General features: G+C 46.4%; 1 protein-coding gene across 1 annotated transcript in view; it reads right to left on the reverse strand.

Moving 5' to 3' along the window:
* Window positions 1-19840, reverse strand: part of SLC8A3 (solute carrier family 8 member A3) — a 99961-nt gene extending 80121 nt beyond the window's left edge. Inside the window, exon 1 of the mRNA XM_006091031.3 lies at window positions 18932-19840. Coding sequence (XP_006091093.1) covers window positions 18932-19773 — 842 coding nt within the window. The 5' untranslated portion in view covers window positions 19774-19840. The remainder of the gene's footprint in view (window positions 1-18931) is intronic.
* Window positions 19841-19846: the final 6 nt, after the last annotated feature.

Consider the following 19846-nt stretch of genomic DNA (forward strand, 5'->3'; position numbering starts at 1 on the left):
GACTTAACTTCTACACAAGTATGTGTAAGTTTATGTATAAGACATTCAGGTAATTCTTTGCTAGAGTTAGTTTGAGGCTGCATTCTTGGACCCAAACCAACCTTGCATAGGCTGGTTGATTTCTCCCAAAGACCAACACAGGAATGACAGTGGATTTTCTCTTGGGAAACACAATGAAATCCCATATTGTCTTCTGGTCATTGGCCTGGATAGAAATCTACTCATTTATGAGTGGAATCTATTTCCCCTAAGACCTAACTCAAAAGCAGTTCTCTGGATATTAGGTGTTTTTTTGAGGGTCCTCTTGTTCTTTCTCTTAAGTGACATTTTACCATCAAGTCTAGAGGGCAAGATTCTGCCCTACACATTGACTTAAACATAATCTAGATTCTTTTGCTCCCTTTAAAAAAAAAAAAAGCACAGTTCTAGAAGTTTTTCCCAATGAATGCAAAATTAACTCATTGTCTTTGCCTCACCAACGAAGTTTTGGTCTGGGGGCTGCACTCATTGAATGATCTAATCATTGAGCACAAATATGAGTGACATTGAAGTGTCTTCCTGAGCTTCATTCTGTTCCCACCTACCTCCAGGTAACTTTGTGGGGCACACTCGTCCCTCCACAGCTCCCACGGTCCCCAGATGAGAGCTGTTGGGGATTGGTTCTTACTTCTAAACAGTGGTCTCAGATTATTTACTTGGTGGCATAAAATTCCTAACGTTTCACTGTTTCCCTTGGTTTCAAACATTAAGTGTTGAGGGCCCCGCCCACGGCACCGGAGTGAGCATGTATTCATGAGCTCGGAATTACTCCATGTACATAAACTTCACAATGATCCCATGAGGAGGTCCTACCATTGTCCCCATTTTAAAAATTAAGGATTTATTAAGTTTAGGAAGTTTAAGTAACTTGGCCAAGGTCACTACATGGTGGTCTGAAGGTTTAAACCCAGGTGGCCTGGGAGCAGCTCTGGAGAGCATAGTTCTCAACCTTAGCCATGTATTAGGATCACTTGAGCTGCCTTTAAAATATACTGTAGCCTGGACCCAACTCAGCCCAGTGAAATCAGAATCTCTAAAGGTAGAGATTGTACAGAGGAGCCAGGCTGAGAACCACTCGCCCACAGGAAAGAGCTGAACTCATGCCCACCTGAGTGTTCGAATTTGAGATCCCATCGCTGATGTGAGCTCTAACAGCAACAATAACTTGCTGCTTTTGCCCCTGCAAAACCTGAGTGTTCTAAAAATCCCACAGCTACTCTGCCCCTTCTTTCTCCGCTGAGAACCAGTAGCTCTATCCCCTTTTATCTGGATTCTAAACGTAACATGGCTGTTAGCTGCTGACATGGTTCACAGCACCCATCTGCTTATCCTTTGTGAATTCTCCCCCTGCACCCATGCCCCTCTCACTGTCCCTCCTCCAGAGTTAGTCATTCCTTCCTGTAAGTTCCACAACACTATGATCATCCATCCCATAGAGCACTTATCTCATTGTACTTATCTCACTGTTTATAAGTGTGTCTCTGCCCAAGACTGTGAGCTACACAGGGACCGGGCTGTGTCAGAACAGTCCCTGTACCCCCACTGTGTGACAAAGCATTAGGCAGAGATGACAGACTCACGTCTGGTTGAAAAAATACCTTCAGGCATAAAGAGCTAGATTCTGATATCAGAAAAATCTTTCTCCTTCTGTTGCCACAACCTCTCCTTCCCTTCACCTCCATTTGACACAAAGACTTTTTATAGGAAGCAAAAAACAAAAGTAATTCCCACCCTTCAAGGTTTGGCTCAAAACTTATCTCCAGAAAAAAGATGTCTCTAGGATTGCCCCTAGCTTGTAATGATCTCTTTTGGTGAATTTTTATAGTCATCACTGTCTGTGTAATTCAGTTGTCAATCGCCTTCTTCTGTTACTGTCATCAATAGTTGTTTTTCTTCCATGCTCATGGGTGGATGTCTTACCTTCCTAATAAGACGGTGAACTCCATGAATTTAGGGACTGTCTCTGAGGTGGTAGATCATTTTGTTGGCTCGCTTGCTTGATATCTCCTGACAAACTGTAAGCTCTGTGAGGCCTGACACTCTCTGACATGACCCTTCAGAGGCAGCCCCAGGCACGGTGCTGGCGAGGGTCAGGAGCTCAGCGGGGCTGTGCTAAATGAAGACATTTGGGAACCCCTTCTAGCCCAGTGCCCTGAACTTCCTAGGTACCCACTAATCACATTTACTGACTGGTTGTGAAGTGAAAAAGCAGAGTTTTTATTCTAAGATGCGGTTCATATGACACACAGAAATTCTCAGATTAAGCCTTATTTCCTTTTCTTTTTAGCTTTCTGTAAATGCTTATTGGCTGTGGAATAGAAGAATCAGGGAAGAATCCCTCATCCACTCCCAAATTCCTTCCATGTCAATTTGACACAAAGCCTCTAAACCTTCAGTTCAAATCTCTGGATGCATACATCTCTGTGATTAAATTCAACAAGTCACTGCGGGGAAAAGACAGTGGAGCAGCTGGGCTGGTCGGTGCCTGCACACGCACACTCGCTCCTAGGTAGGACTTCTAAATACGGAATCAGGAGTGCTACTTAACTTCTTAATGAAGGAAATAGATTCCCCAGCCCCCTCAGCAGAGATGCTGCTCAGCTGTGCCAGCTATGAAACACAGGTTTCTGCCCTGTTTTGCTGACTGATGATTCAGTAGGGTCCCCCACAGATGGCAGGCTTGGTACCCAAAGGCAGCCACATTGCCAAACAGATCACTGTTTTCTGTTTTCCTTTGGTGCAGTGAAAGTGGGGTGGGGAGAGGGGGACAAAAGAAACAAATGAGTTCACCTGCTTCAGGAAATCATTGCACCACCCTGTCGCCCAACACCAAATCCCAGGGCCTGTTTTCGGCCTCACAGCTGCTGCTGCCTGGCACACACAGCTGTTGCCACTGACTCCTAATGAGCTGCAGTTAGCAGGGTAGGAAGAAGGGAAGGGTTCCGATGTCACTGATGAGGGGGCACGAAGACAGGCGCTCAGCAAAGCTGGCAGAGCAGATGATAGAAGGAGGGCAGAGCCAGATGACAGCGTGCCCGGTGTCGGAATCGGAGGCTACGTGTAAGGTGCCCTCTGGAACACAAGTGTATCTCAAAGCCACCACCAGCTGGACCTGGTTGCAATCCTTCACCACAGGCAGAAGAAAGGGCATCTTGTTTGGCCAACCCACACCCAGCTCTGGCCACATGGGCATCACCCCTTTGGCAATCTTTGAAATATAATGGCTGCTGTGGATGCCTCCCCACTATGGGCAGCTCAGGAGATCTGTAACATCCATGATGCCGTGGCCAAGGAGTTGAAGCTGAACTACCTTTGGCAGGAATCTGGGTCTGCAACAAGGCTGGAGGGTAGGGGGACTGAATCCCTGTGTTCAAAAGGCTGCCGGCTCCCTCAACTATTCTTTTTCTTAGTGAAGAGTGATGGGCAAACAGGTTTGTTTTTAAATCAGTAGTGACTCCGTTTCCCTCTTTTAATGGTACCTTAGAAGAGTTGTGAAATATTATTGAGGGGATAAATGCTCTCCAAAGAGGCCCAGCAACAGAAAAGGGAGAAGGGCCCTTACTTCTGACCCTTATCTAGTTCCTCAACATGGTTTTTAAAAAAAATTAGAAAAAGATTTGAGGGAACAAATAACCTATCTGTTTTATATATACTGTTTCTAAAATTTGGGTCACCTGACTCCCTGCTCCCAGGGGAGCTCGACCACTGTGATGCTCTGCCTTCTTGTTCCATCTCATACTGCAAACCAGTGCCTTTTGCAGTCTATTTAGTGCCGTGTTTTTCATATTTTGATAGGTCTTTTGTTGGTGGTGGTGATTTTGCTGTTTAAAGTGGCCCCCAAGCATAGCGCTGAAGTGCTGTCTAGTGTCTGATGTGCCTACGGAGAAAATATGGGTGTTAGATGAGCTGTGTTCGGGCATGATCTATAGTGCTGCAGCCGTGAGTTTACTGTTAACTAGCCAACGGTATATATTAAATAAAGTGCCTCTAAACAGAAACACATTTAAAACAAGGTTTCGTCAGTTAGTGAAAACGTTGCAACCAGAGGCTCACAGAAACCTAACTCTGTATTTCCTCATGAGCAATGCTTCAGTATTCACTAATTCCGTGTTTTCAATGACTATGGAACATAACTATTGCAAATTACAAGAATTGACTCTACTTTTTGGCATAATTTTGATGACTTAGAATGGCTGTCTATGGTATTTCAAATCACAGAGACTGCAGGATAAATGAACAACGAAAGGAAGGGTAGGTAGGAAACTGTCGTATTACACGTCATGAAGGCGAAGAGCATCAGCTTTGAATCCTGACTCTGCCACTCCTTCACTGTATGAGTTTTTTCTTGCTGTGTAACTAACTACCACAAACAACACTGACCATTACCTCTCAGTTCCCATGGATCAAGAGTGTAGGCACAACTTAGCCATAGTCAAGATGTCAGTCGGGGCTGCTATCTCGCCCGAGACTCGGGGTCCTTTTCCAAATTCTAGTGGTTGCTGGCAGAATTAATTTCCTTGCCATTGCAGAATTTGCGCCTTGCTTCTTCAAGGCCAGCAGGAGAGAGACTCTCATCTCTTTTAAAGGGCTCACCCAATCAGGTCAGGTCCCCCTAAAATGATTTCCCCTCAAGTCAAGGCTTGAAAGTCAACCAGTTAGGAACCCTAATTATATCTGCAAAATCCCTTCTCCTTTGCCTTGTAACATAATCATGGCATATGACCATTGCCATGTTCCCAGTAGGTGACTGTCTTGCTTACGTAAGATGAAGGCAAGGGTGAGTCATCTCCGAATACAAGGATGAAAAAGAAAGGTATGAGGCCCTGACTGGGAAATCCAGAACGAGGATAGAAAATATGTCATCCTCTGGTCAATGAACTTCCTAATTCGGGTGGCGTCCGGGAAGGCGCAGCACCTTGGACAGCACTAGGTGGAGTATTGCTTGTCTTGCTCCAGATCACAGCCACCAAGAGCAGGCTGCTCCATCTGCAGGCGCCCAGGCCCTATAGACTTATGGTTTGCATCACGGGAGCCCACAGATGGGACTCCACTCTGAAATGGTAATTGTTCTATTTACGCTTCCTGATCAGCAACAGGCTCTGGGGTAGATGGTGTACCCTGGGGCCTGGAAGGCAACTTGAGTGAGAGAGGCCTCAACACTGCCTATATGCTGCTCAGAGACCTGCCCAAGAGCCCTCAGGAGCCTGTACTATAATTATTACAGTCGTCCCAGCCCCAGTGTCCCACTGGCAAGTGATTTCACGTAATTATCCTCACGACAATAAAGACTTTCCCCATCCTCCTCCCTGCCCTTCTTCCTCCTCTCTCTACGGTCCTTCTTTCTTCCCCTTCAACTCCCAAACAAATCGGGTAACATCCACATCAGGATGTAGAGGAATCAACCTCAAGGTCACCTTCTACTCTGGCCTGGGGCTGCTCTCTCCTTGGAGAGCAGCCTGTCATGTTCCCTGACACCGTCAAAGAAAGCTCAGATGGCATTCCCCTCCACCTTCCTGCAGACAAGACTCTGACTTTCTATCTTTAGATCAACTGTCTCTTCCTAAAAGCTCACCTTGGGCTCAGGGAGGGACCAGGATTATTGCTGAAGGAAACTGTGCAAAACGCTGGCCCACGTAGGTCAGACCGGCTGTGATGTGGCCAAGATTCCATTAACTACTTAACGAATGACTAGCACATGACACACCTGATGAGTAATTTAGGCTCGACACCATGTTGAATGCTTTATAGTCATGTTCAGTCCTTGCAACAACCTTATGCTATTATCCACATTATGTAGATGAGTAAAGGGAAAAGCTAGGTAACTTTCCCCAGATCACATCACCAATCAGTAGCCAACATGGTCTGTGTGACACCTGGTCCGAGCATTTAACCGCCCTGCTTTGTTACTCTATGTGTAGGTGGGCTTCTACCCACATTGCTGCTCTCACACTTTGGTTATTGGCAACTGCACTGTGCAAACGATAAAGCAATATTTCCAGCTCCCCAGTATTCACTCAATGTCCCCTACTCAGCTGTCAGTGCCGCCAGCCATGGCTTGCTTGCCCTTAAGTTGCCCACGGCATTTTCAGTCGTGTTCCAGCCTCACTTTGCAGAGGGAAGCAGGTAACATACCCGCATTTCGGGACAAGCAAACCTTCGTCTCTGGACCAGTTGCAAAGCATTAGTAAACTCCAAAGGGAGAGAGGATCTGGAGAATGGGACCCTCAGTTGCCTCCCCAGTTACACCATGAAAACTCTTAACTACACACTGGGCGTTGTTGCCAATAGCTCAGAGTTCCGCCTTTGGCCATCGGTGAGAGGTCCCCCATGAAGTCAACACAAGGCATCATGCAGAGCTTGGGTAGTCATCTCCAACAGCTCCTCTAACAAATTACCATAAACTTGGTGGCTTAAAACAACAGAAATTTATTCTGGAAGCTGAAGTCTGAAATCAAGGTGTCAGCCGGGTTGATGGCTCCCACAGAGGTTCTGGGAGAGTCTACTCTATGCTTCTCTCCTGGCTTTGGGCATTTGCCCAAAATCCCAGTGTCCCTTGGCTTGTAGCTGCATCAATCTGCATCTCCATCTCTGTCATCACATGGCCTTCTCGTAAGGATGCCAGACATGGGATCAAGGACCACCCCCTACAACTAAGCTCATCTGCGAGGCTACTTCCAAATAAGGTGGTGTTCTGAGGTTCTGGGTGGATGTGAATTTTGGAGGAGGGACTCTATTCAACCCAGGACAGCTCATCAACGGCATTTTGGCAGATCCCACACAACAGCAGGGAACGGATTTGAGCTTCTCAAGAGGAGGGGCCCATGCAGGTGGGAGGTGAGGGGAGACCACCCTGAGCAGTCAGTATCCATGGCGGACTGAGGCACTACCCCTGCATCTAAAACATTTCACAGAAATCAAGCCCAAAGGAGCTAAGAAAGTCACGCAGAGAACAAAGGCAACTTCCCCCATAGCTCAAAACACAGCAGCCAGCCTTTCTTCCAAAGTACACCATTTGAATTATCCAGGTAAAATGCCAGGCAACTCAAATCATCTCTCTCTGCATCCTGCCCCCCACCCCTCCAAGCTACATGAAAAATAGGTAAGTGCCTTCAATCTCTCCTTTCATCTCCCCTCTAACCCTAGGAGGGATGGGGGACACCCAGGAGCTCAGGCCATGAGGCCTCCCAGACAATCCCAGGCAGGAGGGCTCAGGGCAAAAAGCCTCATGGTCCCCCAAGGCGACTATTTCTGCTAGTGGGGACCCGTTTCTGAGGCCTTCGGAGAAGGGCTGTGCAGAACTGCATCCAATCTGAGCTAAGCAGATTAGTTCCCTCCCAGCAAAAGGTTCTGGGCTGCTGAGCAGGGCACAGTGGCAGGGGGCTGTCATTACAAGGCCCAGATAGGACATAATTACATGCTCCCTGGAAGGAGCGCCTAATTGAATTACAGGGTGTCCCCTGAGCATCAAAGGCAGCCGGGCTCAGAGGTGGCCCAGCAGCCCAGGAACAGACCCTCTGAGGAGCTGGTGTGGGGCAGGGCTCAGGCTGTGGAGTTGCTCAGGGACTCCCAAGCCCACAGTGCTCGGGGGAGGGGGGGCAGCAGAGCTCCTGAAACCGGGAGAGGAGAGGAGGAGGCATAGAGAATGGAGGATGGTGACTGCCCTTTGGTCCTCGTGCTTGAGGGGTATATTCTCTAGCCCCATGTCCCCTGAGCTTGCTGCAACCTGGAGGAGGTACAGAGCCAGAGGGCATGCCAGGAATTCACTACATTCATTCACTCATTCATTCACTCATTTATTCATTCAGAAGACATTTTTTGTGTGTCCCTATAATGCAGGGGTGGGGAACATCCAGACCAAGGGACCTGTAAGGCCCAAGAAATCATTAGGTCTGGCCCTGCCAAGGCATTCAGGGTGAATTAATTAAATGTGTGACTAAATATAGCAGGCTAATTTTTAAGTTGATAATTTTTTATGGCCTTCAAATGATGTTATAAATATAAAAATGGCCCTTGGCAGAAAAAGGTTCCTCACCCCTGCTATAACGGGACACAGAATGAGGCACTTGGAGGGACACGGGGAAGAACCAGGCGCGGCTGTGGTCTGAGGATATGGTCTTCCTGGGGACCATTTCCTCCTGAGGCCAACTTCTACCTACAGCTGTGTGTGCTGCACAAGCCAAAGCCAACTGCCCATTCTCTCACGTCCTTCTGGTTGACTGGAGGGGGTGTGCAATGATTCCCGTTTAAATTCAGTTGAATGACTCCAAACGGAATCCCCACCAAAGGCAGGGGCAGTGCCTGTGTGTGGCCACAGCCCTCGGAGTTCCCCTCTTCTACAACAACTCTCACACTCTTCTTCTCCACCAGACTGGGGACTCCCTGAGGGCAGGGGCTGTGCCTTTTCTCACTGTGTTCAGCCCACAGTATGAGCTCAACAAAAGTCTGCTAATTGGATCCTCAGCAACTGACACCCGCCTCCCAGGCCCCCCCCTCTCCCATTGCTTCCTGCCTCATTGATTTGGAGGGCACTCGCGGGCTCTCCAGGGGCTGCCACTGAGACGCCCCCTGCTCTCTTCCATCATCACCCCCTCAAACCCTTGATCCTGGATGCCTTCAGATATCACAGACACACGGACACTTCAAAGGAGACCCCCCCCTGAATCTCAACCCATGGGCCTGAGCCAGCCTCGCCCTGTTTTCCAGGCAGCAGTGCAAAGCATTGCCTGCTGGCAGTTTCTGATGGTGAAGTGACACCAACAAGGACTCTCTGTAGACTGGCTGAGGCAAGGGTGGGTCTATGTCAGCCGTCCAGGGTGATGAACCCAGATTTCTGAGCTGGGCATCAAGGAATCCACTGGCCCTTGCCAAGTTCCCTGGGCTTAGTTGCCCCTGGGTTAAGAAGAAAGACCAGCCTGGCTGTTAAGGAAGAGATATGAGGTACGCCCTTAGCTTCTTCCATATGAGGGGAGGAAAGCCTGATGCTTTCAGCCTCCATACCTTATTCTGATGCTAAAATATGTAACACAATAGAAAAATCACATGATTTCGAAGATCTAGGTTTTGATACTAACTCTTAAAAGTTCCTTGTTCTAGGGTAAATTATTTAATCTTTCATAGACTCAATTACCTAATCTGAAGAAAATGGCAATATTAACCCTAAAGGTATAACAATATCATTATACTTTTTTATATTTTCATATAAATATTAGACATTTTATTATGTAAGAAAAATAACCACAATAATCTTCTCTCTTTCCCTTCCCCCCCCAACACACAGATCTGAACAGTGGTAAAACCCAAGTAACCAGCACTGTGCCCTTGATCCTGATATTTCTCTAGAATATTATGCTCTCCCCTGGGGCCACTCTCATCAAAACCACTTTAAACAACTAGACTCCAGAATTTTCAAAGCATTGTACATCAGTTAGTTCCTTTGAAAGTTGGCCCTTGGCTATGTTCATTCTACTCTCTCCCCAACCCCGCCCTCCCAAAGAGGAAGTATATATTTTTCCAGCAGTCTACATGGGTTAATTAAAATGTCATTTCTCAAAAATATATATATTTAAAATAAAAATTAAAAATGTCATTTCTCTCTGCTTTGGCTAGAACTATATTAACTCACTAGAGTAACACTAGTCATCTGTTGCTGTATGTTATGAAAACAATGGAAATCTAATTACTTTTCAGCTCATAATCTTCTAAAATATGGGTTCCATGAGGAGGGCAGATAAAATGGTCTGTGGTATGGATCTGGTTGGGAACCACTGGTCAACTTTATGAAACCCACTAGATCAGTAGGGGTTCTGGAATATTCTGGTCTATTAGGAACTTGTCTGCTTCATGTGTCCAGTAGGAATGTATGTCCTTGTGGATTCACCCTGTGTTGTGTAGGATGAGGAAGAGTGTGAGTCAATGCATTTTCCCCATTAGGATTAGCCCGGTATTTGGCGGGATAGTGGCCACTTCATGCTAATAATGGAGACTCCTAGTTTCTTTATCCCATCAAGTTCTCTCCATCTCTCGCCCCTAGACTGGCATTGACAGGTATTTGGCCATTTCTTTTCGCATGCACAGTTGAGCCCAGACACAGCCTCAACAATCCTTTTCAAGATGCCCCTGGATAGCCACTACTATCTGACTTAGCGGACATAAAAGGCATTCTATTGTACATCCCAGCCTGTGCCCTGGGACATGGGCACCTGACGTCACACCTGTGCCACCTGGAGGTGAGAATGCTCTGGCTTCTGGGGAGTTCCTGAGAAAGCATCAAGTTACAGCACCAAAGATAAAGATAGGGTGCCTGCTGGCTCCAGCTAAGTCCAGCTGACCAGCTGTCCAGTAGGGGAGGGGCAAGGCAGAGAAGGCTGTCATCTACCCTTGGCGAGGATGAGTGACAGGGAAAGTTTCTGTTTCTGTCTGGAACACAGGCTGCTCTGGAAACCCAAACCCTGGAAGAGGCATTGAAAGTGACTCAGTCCCCAAATAGTGTACCTGAGAATGACAGCAGATTATCTTCTGACGCTAGTGTCCTGGGAAGGACAGAACAGGAGAGGGAGAGAAATGACCCTGGTAGCCTTGAGATTTGTGTCACTGAGCATCAGGCCCTAGGCATGTTTCCTGTTGATCTAGGCAGAGGCTAGCTCAATCTTGGCTGTTGAATCAGTGGTCAGCTTGATGGATCTGATGGGGCTGGGGGCTCCAGAGGTGGCTATTCTTCTCATTCTCCAGCCTATTGCCTCAGCATAGACGCCTGTAAAATCAATGCTCTCTCTGAGGCCCTGCAAACCTCATATAATGTGTCTGTGTCGAGGTGATAGATGACTGTCCCACCTTACTTAGAAGGGACTTCTTTCTAAGTGACATTGCGCACCAATTACAGATACAACCGCTTAGGTAGCTTAACCATGGAATCCCCATGACAACTTCATTTTCCACCCTACCACTCAGTATTACTGTCGGGTTGGGGTGGGGCATTATTGTCGGGTTGGGGTGGGGCAGGGAGGGGCTTGGCTTGACACAGGGCAACCGACACATATCTGGCCAGTAGCCTTCACATGGCCAAGTTGGAGAAATGGTGGCGGGGGAGGGGGGGTGGAGAGGAGAAGGGGAGTGTGGAGGAGAATCAGATTCTCTCTCTTGAGAATCTGAGCTAGAAGAATAGAAAGATCTTTCCAGGTAGGAGTTGAAAGCATTATGGAGGAGAAGCCGTGAGATAGGACTGCCTGTCACAGAGGTATTGCAAGGTGGAAGCCATGAGGGAGAAGGCCACAGAGAGAAGCAAAGATGCCAGGAGGCAGAGACCATGTGGCCCAGGGGAGAGCACATCAGAAAGAGAAGGTGGTCCCAGGGCACCCTCAGCCTCTGATGGTTTTCTAGTATCAGTTCCAGTCTATGCTGGATCCTCACAACTCAACCTTCTTGTCTGAACATCCAATCGGCAAACACTCTGTGGTGAGGGAGAAAAGAGCACCACCGGGAGTGGTTTGTTTCCTGGGAGATATCAGTCTTCTTGGCATTATCGTGATGATAGTTCTTTCCGTTGAAATGATGGGCTTTCTTAAGGGATACACAGCTCACTCTTGATCACTCAAGGAAATCGTAGATCAGACAGTGGACAGAAGGCAACCCAACTACAGATGCCAATAGTGAAGAAAGGAGCTATAGGGACCAGAATAAGAATAAAAGAGGAGACAGGACTAGCGGGAATGGGGAGGCAGGCACTGAGTGTGAGCAGGACTGGACACCACAGCACCAGTGCCTGCAGCATATACAGTAGAGAAAGAAAAGATGCAGCAGGAGGCATTTAGGGGGGAGGACAGGGGGAGGGGAGGGGGTAGGGAGAGAGAGAGAGAGAGAGAGAGAGAGAGAGAGAGGAAGAGAAGAGAAGAGTATACAAACAGAAAGTAAGGTATGAGCAGGGAAATACAGATTTGCGGACATGAAGACTTGCAGCCAAGGCCATGGTTAGCCCTCGTGACGGTGGCACAGTACACCCCACATCACCACCGTTCAGAAAGAGAGGGAGGGTCTGGTGGTAGGGGGGTTCACAAGGAGAACTCACATGCGTTACACAAGGAGAAAACCAACAGGGAGACAAATCAAGACCACGAGCTCTGGCAAAAGATGGACTACTGGGGCGAAAGGGCAATATTAGTCACCCATAATCTGTAATTTGTTCTACTGCCATATTCTGAGCATTAAGTTACTATCACGATGTCACTCGCTTTGAAAGAACCAACAAACAAACGTATGACAGAGTGTTGTCAGTATCACAAATAACTGGGTTTGTGAAACCTAACAACCAAGTGGTAAATGAACTGGGCTCAGGCAGGGACAGGTGAACCAGGCTGTGTCTAGGCATGCTGATCCATAGGTAGAATGGGTCGGGATGGTGCCACATCAATGGCCAAACTTAAATATAATACACACACATAGTTTTCATAAAAGCAAATTCCTCCATAATGAATAAGTTTCACTTTCAACTTGATCTTCTACTCTACTTCTCCAGGTAATTTCCTATCTGGGTACCTGATAGGTGGTAGGGATGAGAATATAATTCCTATGCATGATAACTATCATGCCACCTAAGAATGTTTATCCTATGTTTTCCTTCATGGTCACGTAGCAAAGCATTTAATTCCTCCAAAATGCTTCTGGACTGTGCAGAATTTAAATACGGGGAGTTTGCTCTATTTGTACATCAAGGCATTCTCTCTCCAACTATCAATTATATCCTAGTGGCTCTAGGCCAGGGTTTCCTATTGGGTTCTGAAAGCACAATTTAGTCTCTCTTTTTCAAAACAACAAGAAAACAACACCTTGAATAAGCTGAAGACCATAGTTCTGAATTTCTACTACCTTCCTTGTGGAGTTGTTGCGGGCAGAACCAAAAGGTAGAGAAGGAACAAGTGCTCATACACCACCCAAATACATCTGGGAAGTTGATAAAAGGTTGGACGACATGCAAGAGTCCTCCCCACTCACCCGCATCACTTTGCCCAAGTGTCCCTTTCCATCGCTCTTGCGAGTGAATGAGGAAACTCTGACCTAAAGCCAGGAGTTGAGACAAAATAAGCAAGGCCATGGCAGAATCGCCATCGGCACCCTTTATTATTACTGCCTGAAGTCCCAACCAGCACCTCTCCAAGCAGGGCACAGGAGGGCCTGCGCTGGGCATCAGCCTGTTTCATTCTCTCACTGGCCAGTCCTGTGGTCAATCACAATGTGCCTTCTCCTGAAACCAACCTGACATTCTCCCTCGTGGGATCTCCAACCCTGCAACACTGAGTTTTCCAGAGGATGAGTTAATGTGAGAAGACTGGGGCGGGCATGCATATGGCTCCTGACCAAGGCAGGGAGAGGGGTGCTGCCTGATCCAGTGTTGCCTGAGGACCCTGCACCCTTAGGCCTAAAACAAATGAACTAGGAAGGCTCTGGACTTGTAGTGATTTCTGCAGACATATAACATTTAAGTAGATTTGGGGTGCTTTATGGATCCTGGAGTTGGAATATGTCCTTCTTTGCTATAATTTTTTACAGTTTCAGTAAGAAAGAAAAATGATCAGGGTGTGGGACCTTTCTGGGTATAATATCCACAGCTCTGCTAAAAAGGCCACATAGCCTGTGATCAGTCCTTTAGGCCCAGAAGAACTGTCGTTGAACAACCCACTTGAAATGTCCCACTGGGCTAAGTTCCCCCATTCAGCAACTGGCATAGACATGGATTCCCTTCTTCAGGACAACTCGAAGCCAAGTACATAGTTCCACCACGAGTTCCATGGAGCCATGGGTCCTGGTGACCGACTGGCTACCTAAAGCTGGGGAGAGAGCTTGTCACTGGAAGTCGGGCACTGAGGCAGAGGCCAGCGGAAAGGGAGGATACTGGCCCTTAGAGAATGATCACCACCTCCATCTGACTCCCACCCTCACACAGCTTGCAGCTCATGGCTTTTCTCAAGCACAGACAGGGCATTCTGAAGGCAAATGACCTCCCTGGGTGGCAGGAAAGAGAAGATCCTAACACTCTGCTGAATCAAAGAAAAAAAAGAGAGGGCCTCCTTTGTTTCAGACAAGTTGGACAATGTTTATGTCGTGTCCAGAGCACTCCAAACTTTCCTAAAGTTTTGATGGAAAGGTCCCTAAGGGCTGAAACGGCAGGAAGCAAACACCCCTGGTGGAGAATGGCCTGCATCATTGTGAAAACATATCATTATTTCATGGAACAAGGTCTTGTCTGCAGTTTACCAGCAGGGCCTGAAAGATGTCACCTTTTCTCAGTAAGAGATCACTAAGTTAAAGTTGTATGTGTGTGTGTTTAATTTCTATGGGTTCAATATTTTCCTTCTGAACAGTCTCAAGGTGAAGCAAGAGATTTAAAATAGTGCATAATATATTCTTAGTGTTGGTTAAGATGTTAGTCACATAATATTCTTGGATTTGTACTTCCAGAGCATCTTCCACCCAAGAATTTCCATATCCTTTCCAAAGCTAATATTTTTCTGATGAGTTCAAATAAAATGGAAAAGTCCAAAGATATTAAGTCTGTGCCCTTTAAAAACTCCTTTCCAACTCTAACTTTCTTTCATAGATAGCTGTTGGACAAGTCACTTTCCCTCTCTGAATCCAGCCTCATCATTCATGAAAATGGGAGGTCAGGCACCTTCTAGCTTTTTTCCCCCACAAGATATTTTATTTTTATTTTTTAAAATATATTTGTATTGATTTCAGAGAGGAAGGGAGAGGGGGAGATAGAAACATCAATGATGAGAGAGAATCATTGTCTGACTGCCTCCTGCACGCCCCACACTGCAGATCAAGCCAGCAATCCCAGCAAGTGCCCTGACTGGGAATCAAACCATGACCTCCTGGTTCATAGGTTGATGCTCAACCACTGAGCCATTCCGGCCAGGCACCTTCCAGCTTTAACAGTCTAATTTTGTTGGAAAATATGTGGCACAGCTAATACACCATTCTTCTTCAAAAGAGGCCTAAGCTGTTTAATTACAGCAGATCTTGGTTGACATCTGTGGTTTTGACTACTCCCAGAGACCCCAAACGTCCATGAACTTCAGTAATCTGTTATGTTGCAGCGGCGTGCCATGAGCCTGGGCTAGTCACGTGTTTAGTGAGTGAGATCAACGTGCTGGCAGAACCCACAACCCTGTGAGGTTTTGCTATTGTCAGCTCAAAGGCCACGATTCTCATCGTGTACAGCAGCGGTAGTCAAAAAGGTAGGGATTCTTCTCAATAGTATCCCTCTCAAATGTCAAGAGTTTATTGTAATGTGGGTTTAAAGTAATCATGTACCCACCCCCATGTCACCTACTTCATTACTATCCCTATGGTTACTCTGAAAACTTTAGTGGTGTCATGCATACAACAAGGGTATTTTATTCCTCTTTTATTGAACTTATCTCACGCATACGCCTCTCCCAACCTGTCTGAATACCTGTATCCTCTCCACCTGAGAGGAAGATCCTTGCGAGCTGGGATGCCAGCTTGTCTTTATTATCTCCGGAGTCCCTAGCAATGTACCTGGCACACGGCAGAATTTAATGAACATCTATTGCATGTCTGAGCACCTTCTACGAGCAAGCTTTGTGCATTTTCTTCATATTTGAATGTAGTACTTATCACACACCTGCAGGTTAGATACCATGATTCCTGTCATCCCAACAAACTATCTGGGACTCAGACAGGTGAAGAGACGTGTTCAAAGTTACACAGCTGGTGATTGATGGATTCCCACTGTCTGTCAAGCTCCAAAGTTCATGTTTTTCCATCTCACCGTCTTTGAAGAAGGAAAGCATAAAGCCAAATAAGTGAATTCACAGATCCAATGTTATTGATAGAGCACAAGCCCAGCTTTACCTGAATAGATTTAGAGGAGTGTGGTGGGGGCAAAACTGACAACGCTACCGGGCTAACAGAGCTACATAAAGAGGGAAGGATGAGAAAGTGCCACTATTGCAGGCATCGCACAGCTTCTGTCTAAGTAAACTGAGGGTTTAAACTCTAAGTTGGGACCAATGGCATCAGGAGGTTGTTAGAAATGCAGCATCTCGAGCCCTACTCTAGACATTTTGAAACTGAATCTGCATTTTAGCAAGATCTGTGGGTGGTTCATCAGCACATTAAAATCCAAGGAACACCCCTCTCAAGATATTCTATGGTCCTTTCTGGCTCTAATACTTTAATATTTTAAGAGTTTAGACTAGGAATCTTCATGACAGCCCCAAACTAGCATGCTTATTAATGTGGGTCACACAGAGATACAAGCAACCTATCACCTCCATGGTGTCTTCTGAAGAATACTGTTCATTCATCAATATTACTATCAATGGCCTCATTCACTGATCACGTACCATGTACAGGAACAGTGCATACAATATCTTGAATCATCGTAACAGTCCTGCAAGAAACATTACTACCCCCTTATTACCAATGACAAAATAATCTCATAAACTAATAAAATTCCCCAAAACTAGGTGGTTAAATCTATAGTTGAGACAACACCCTAACCCAGAGTATTTAGAGTCCGTGGTTTTTCTGCTACATTAAACTGCCTCCAGTAAAATTTAAAGTATCAAGCAGAGGGGTGCAATGTGAGGAGAGACTAGCAGGTTGTGGACTCCGTCTTCTGCAATGAAGAAGACCAAAGGGGTAGTCTAAGTCTACTAAGGTCTAAAAAATAATGCACAGGAATAGATGGGAACATAGACTTGTTCACCAAATCCTAGAATACCTGGACCAGAATCTCAAATGTGTGGAGGTTGAGATACATTTAGCACCAATGTCACCTAGAAGTGATCATCCATGAAGCATAGTTACATTTAATCTGAAAACACAGATAGCAAAGTTTAGCCTATTCAGAGATCCTAGGTGCACAGTTGATTATTAATGGGACAAAGGAATTTGGAGCCAAGCCTCTGCTCTCTCAAAAACTACCCTTCAGTGCCGCTGGTGGATAGGTACTGAACTAAAGGAACCACAAGTCTGTCAAATTATGGCCAATGCTGTGGTCTTGATGTGATTTAATGCCTGACAGTAACCTCTTATATACTGACATTGCCATAAACGTGTATGAAATCTCACGGAGTTGTCTTCCCAGCGAGGGCCTGTCCTTCATTTGTATGTATAAACACTCTCCCCAGAGCACATATAAATGGATCGCATTCTCCGGATGGCACATGTTTTTACTTACGCTAACAAATGACTATCCTTCCCAGCAAAATGACTAAATAGAGCGCTAATAAATCAATTTGTCAGTGGCTATTTCACTTCAGGAAACAATCTCCCCTGTCCCATCCTTGGCTGGTGCAGATATGACCTACATTGAGTGGCCTATGTCAATGGTACAGAAAATCCTAGAGCTGGGAGGCCCTGCAAAAGGATCTGACCCTGCCACCCTGCAAGAAAAGTGTTGTTATTCCCACTTTACAGATGAAACTATTTAGTTCTAGAGCTAAGACTAAACAACTTGCCCAAAGTCACATTATTAGGAAGAATTTGAAAGGACAAGAGCAGAGTCTCCTGAATGACACTCAGCTCTGTTGTCAGCAGAACCCAACCTCTTTTAAGCTCTGTCCCAAGGCTGGACCTGGGGAGAAGCTCATCTATGGCATCTCTCCTTCGGATCTATGGATCCCCTTTTCCATGAGTTCCTCTGGAAGTTTATGTTTTCATCTCCCACTGAAAATGTTTTCAGCAGGTTCTTGGAGCAGTTTGATATCCCTCTCCCCTCTCCCCTCCCCGCCCCCCGCCCCGCTTCTATATTCCCCCTTTGTTCTTCACACCTTCTCCTGCCACTGCTTATCGTTTGTGGACACCACAGGAATTCGGAGACAAGGTTCTCCTTTCTCATCCCCATCCTTCTTGGCCCCCCTGGAAAGTCTACCCTCCCATAAGCTGCAAATCCTGGGGAAAGTCCTTCTGTGTTCTTCTTCACAGCCATCTATCTGAAAGAGGACAGAGGACCCAGCATAAGAAAGTTCAATGGGGAGAGTTACAGAGGCAATAGAAGTGTAATACCCACTGTGTGAGAAGGACTAAATGGGGCCATAACCTGGAAACTATTTCAGGAGAATTCCAGGCTGTGAAAAGAGATGACCACACAGAAGATGTGTTTTCTCCAACAATTCTTAAAAGGCTTCTCCTTCACTGCTTAGACAGAATTTGGAGCTTAGATCTGTGACTAAAGACAGTGGCTGCCGCCCTGGGAGCTCTGCTCCTCCAACTTACATCCAGTACCAAGCCATACTGACTCATCTCACCTAGACTAGGCAAGCCTCATAGAAGAGCCTACAAGCATTTAAACAGATTGCCAAGTTTCAATCAACTTTGCAATTTCCAAATTGAAGGAGAGGCACCTGAAATCTGGTTGTACAATACAACTACAATATGGCACTGGGGAAAAAACCAAAACACCCAATGCCACTTGCTTTCTTGAGGATGTCCTGATTGGACTATCACTGTCTCAGAGTGGAAAGGATTGGCTTCAAAGCTCATAGAAGCTCTTGGCACAAGGAGAGGAGGAAGGAGACACCCGAGTAGTCTCCTAGCTCTCGCTTAATCACAAGAATTCTCCAAAACCTGATATCAGAACTTCTGTCACCCCACACCTCCACCAGCCATCATGCTGTGTTTCAGTAGACAAAATCTGTGTCCTTAGATCCTGCCTCAGGATTCCTTGCCTAGAAACATTTTAAAGTGAGAAAACTGAAGGAGAGTTTGGAAGCAGAAACTGCCAGTAGTGTCTGCTGATCCTGCATACCTGTGATGGAACCAAAGTTTGATGTTAACACAAATCCAAGAAAAATTTTAAAAAGTGATGCAGAAGGATAGAAGGATATGGCAAGGGGTAGCAGGGGATAGAATACTGAAAGTTACTTACACAGTTTCATTATTCTTGAACTCCAACTCCCCATATATGTCTTCAAAATCTTCACCACCACCCCTGGCTGTCCCTTCCACTGTCCTAAAGGGAACGATGACTGTGCCCTTGGCACCAGATGTCCGCAGAACCTTGACCTCCATGACACCAATACTCTCACTGATACGAATAGTGTCACATTCAAAAGTGAAGATGCCTGCATGGTCATCATCCAAGATAGTAACTTTGGCCACACAAGGGGACACCAGGACAGCCCTGGAAGGCAAGGGAACACTATTCTGTATTGTTGGAGCCATCCCTTCCTCTGGCTGCTCATTCTCTATGCGGACATTGCTCAACCTCACAAAGAAGTATTCGTCCTCCTCAAAAATGTCATCATCAATGATGCCCACAGAGAACTCCTTCTGGGTCTCTCCTGGCTTCAGAACCAGGGTGCCCTCTGTGAACTCATAGTCAGCCCCTGCATTGGCAGAACCATCCTCTGTTTTGTAGTCCACATACATGGTTTTGGATGTGTCCCCCCCTTTCCTCACCACTGTCAGGAGTATAGCCCCACAGTTCTCCAGGCACTGGTAAGAGCATGGATCAAAGAAGACCTTGGAGACAAAGTCCTCAGGCTGATCGGCGTGCACCTCACTAATAGCAGCGGATTTCTTGGCTTGTTCTGCAGCATGTTTCCTCAGGATATTGCCTGCACCAATCATCATACGGATGGCTTGAATCCGGTAGAAGGCGCGGCTCTTCTGTTGATGGGAAAGAGCATAGTAATTGGCCATCTCTACCAGCTGATCTAACTCCTTCTCTGGATGTTTTTGCTTCAGATCCTTGAGAATCCGGATCATCTCCCTGCGGGACTCATCCACTTCCTTCCCTTCTGGTGGCACCAGATTCCCATCTAGAAAGTGGGAATCATCA

The sequence above is a fragment of the Myotis lucifugus genome, unplaced genomic scaffold (assembly GCF_000147115.1).
Source record: "Myotis lucifugus unplaced genomic scaffold, Myoluc2.0 scaffold_85, whole genome shotgun sequence".
NCBI lineage: Eukaryota > Metazoa > Chordata > Mammalia > Chiroptera > Vespertilionidae > Myotis > Myotis lucifugus.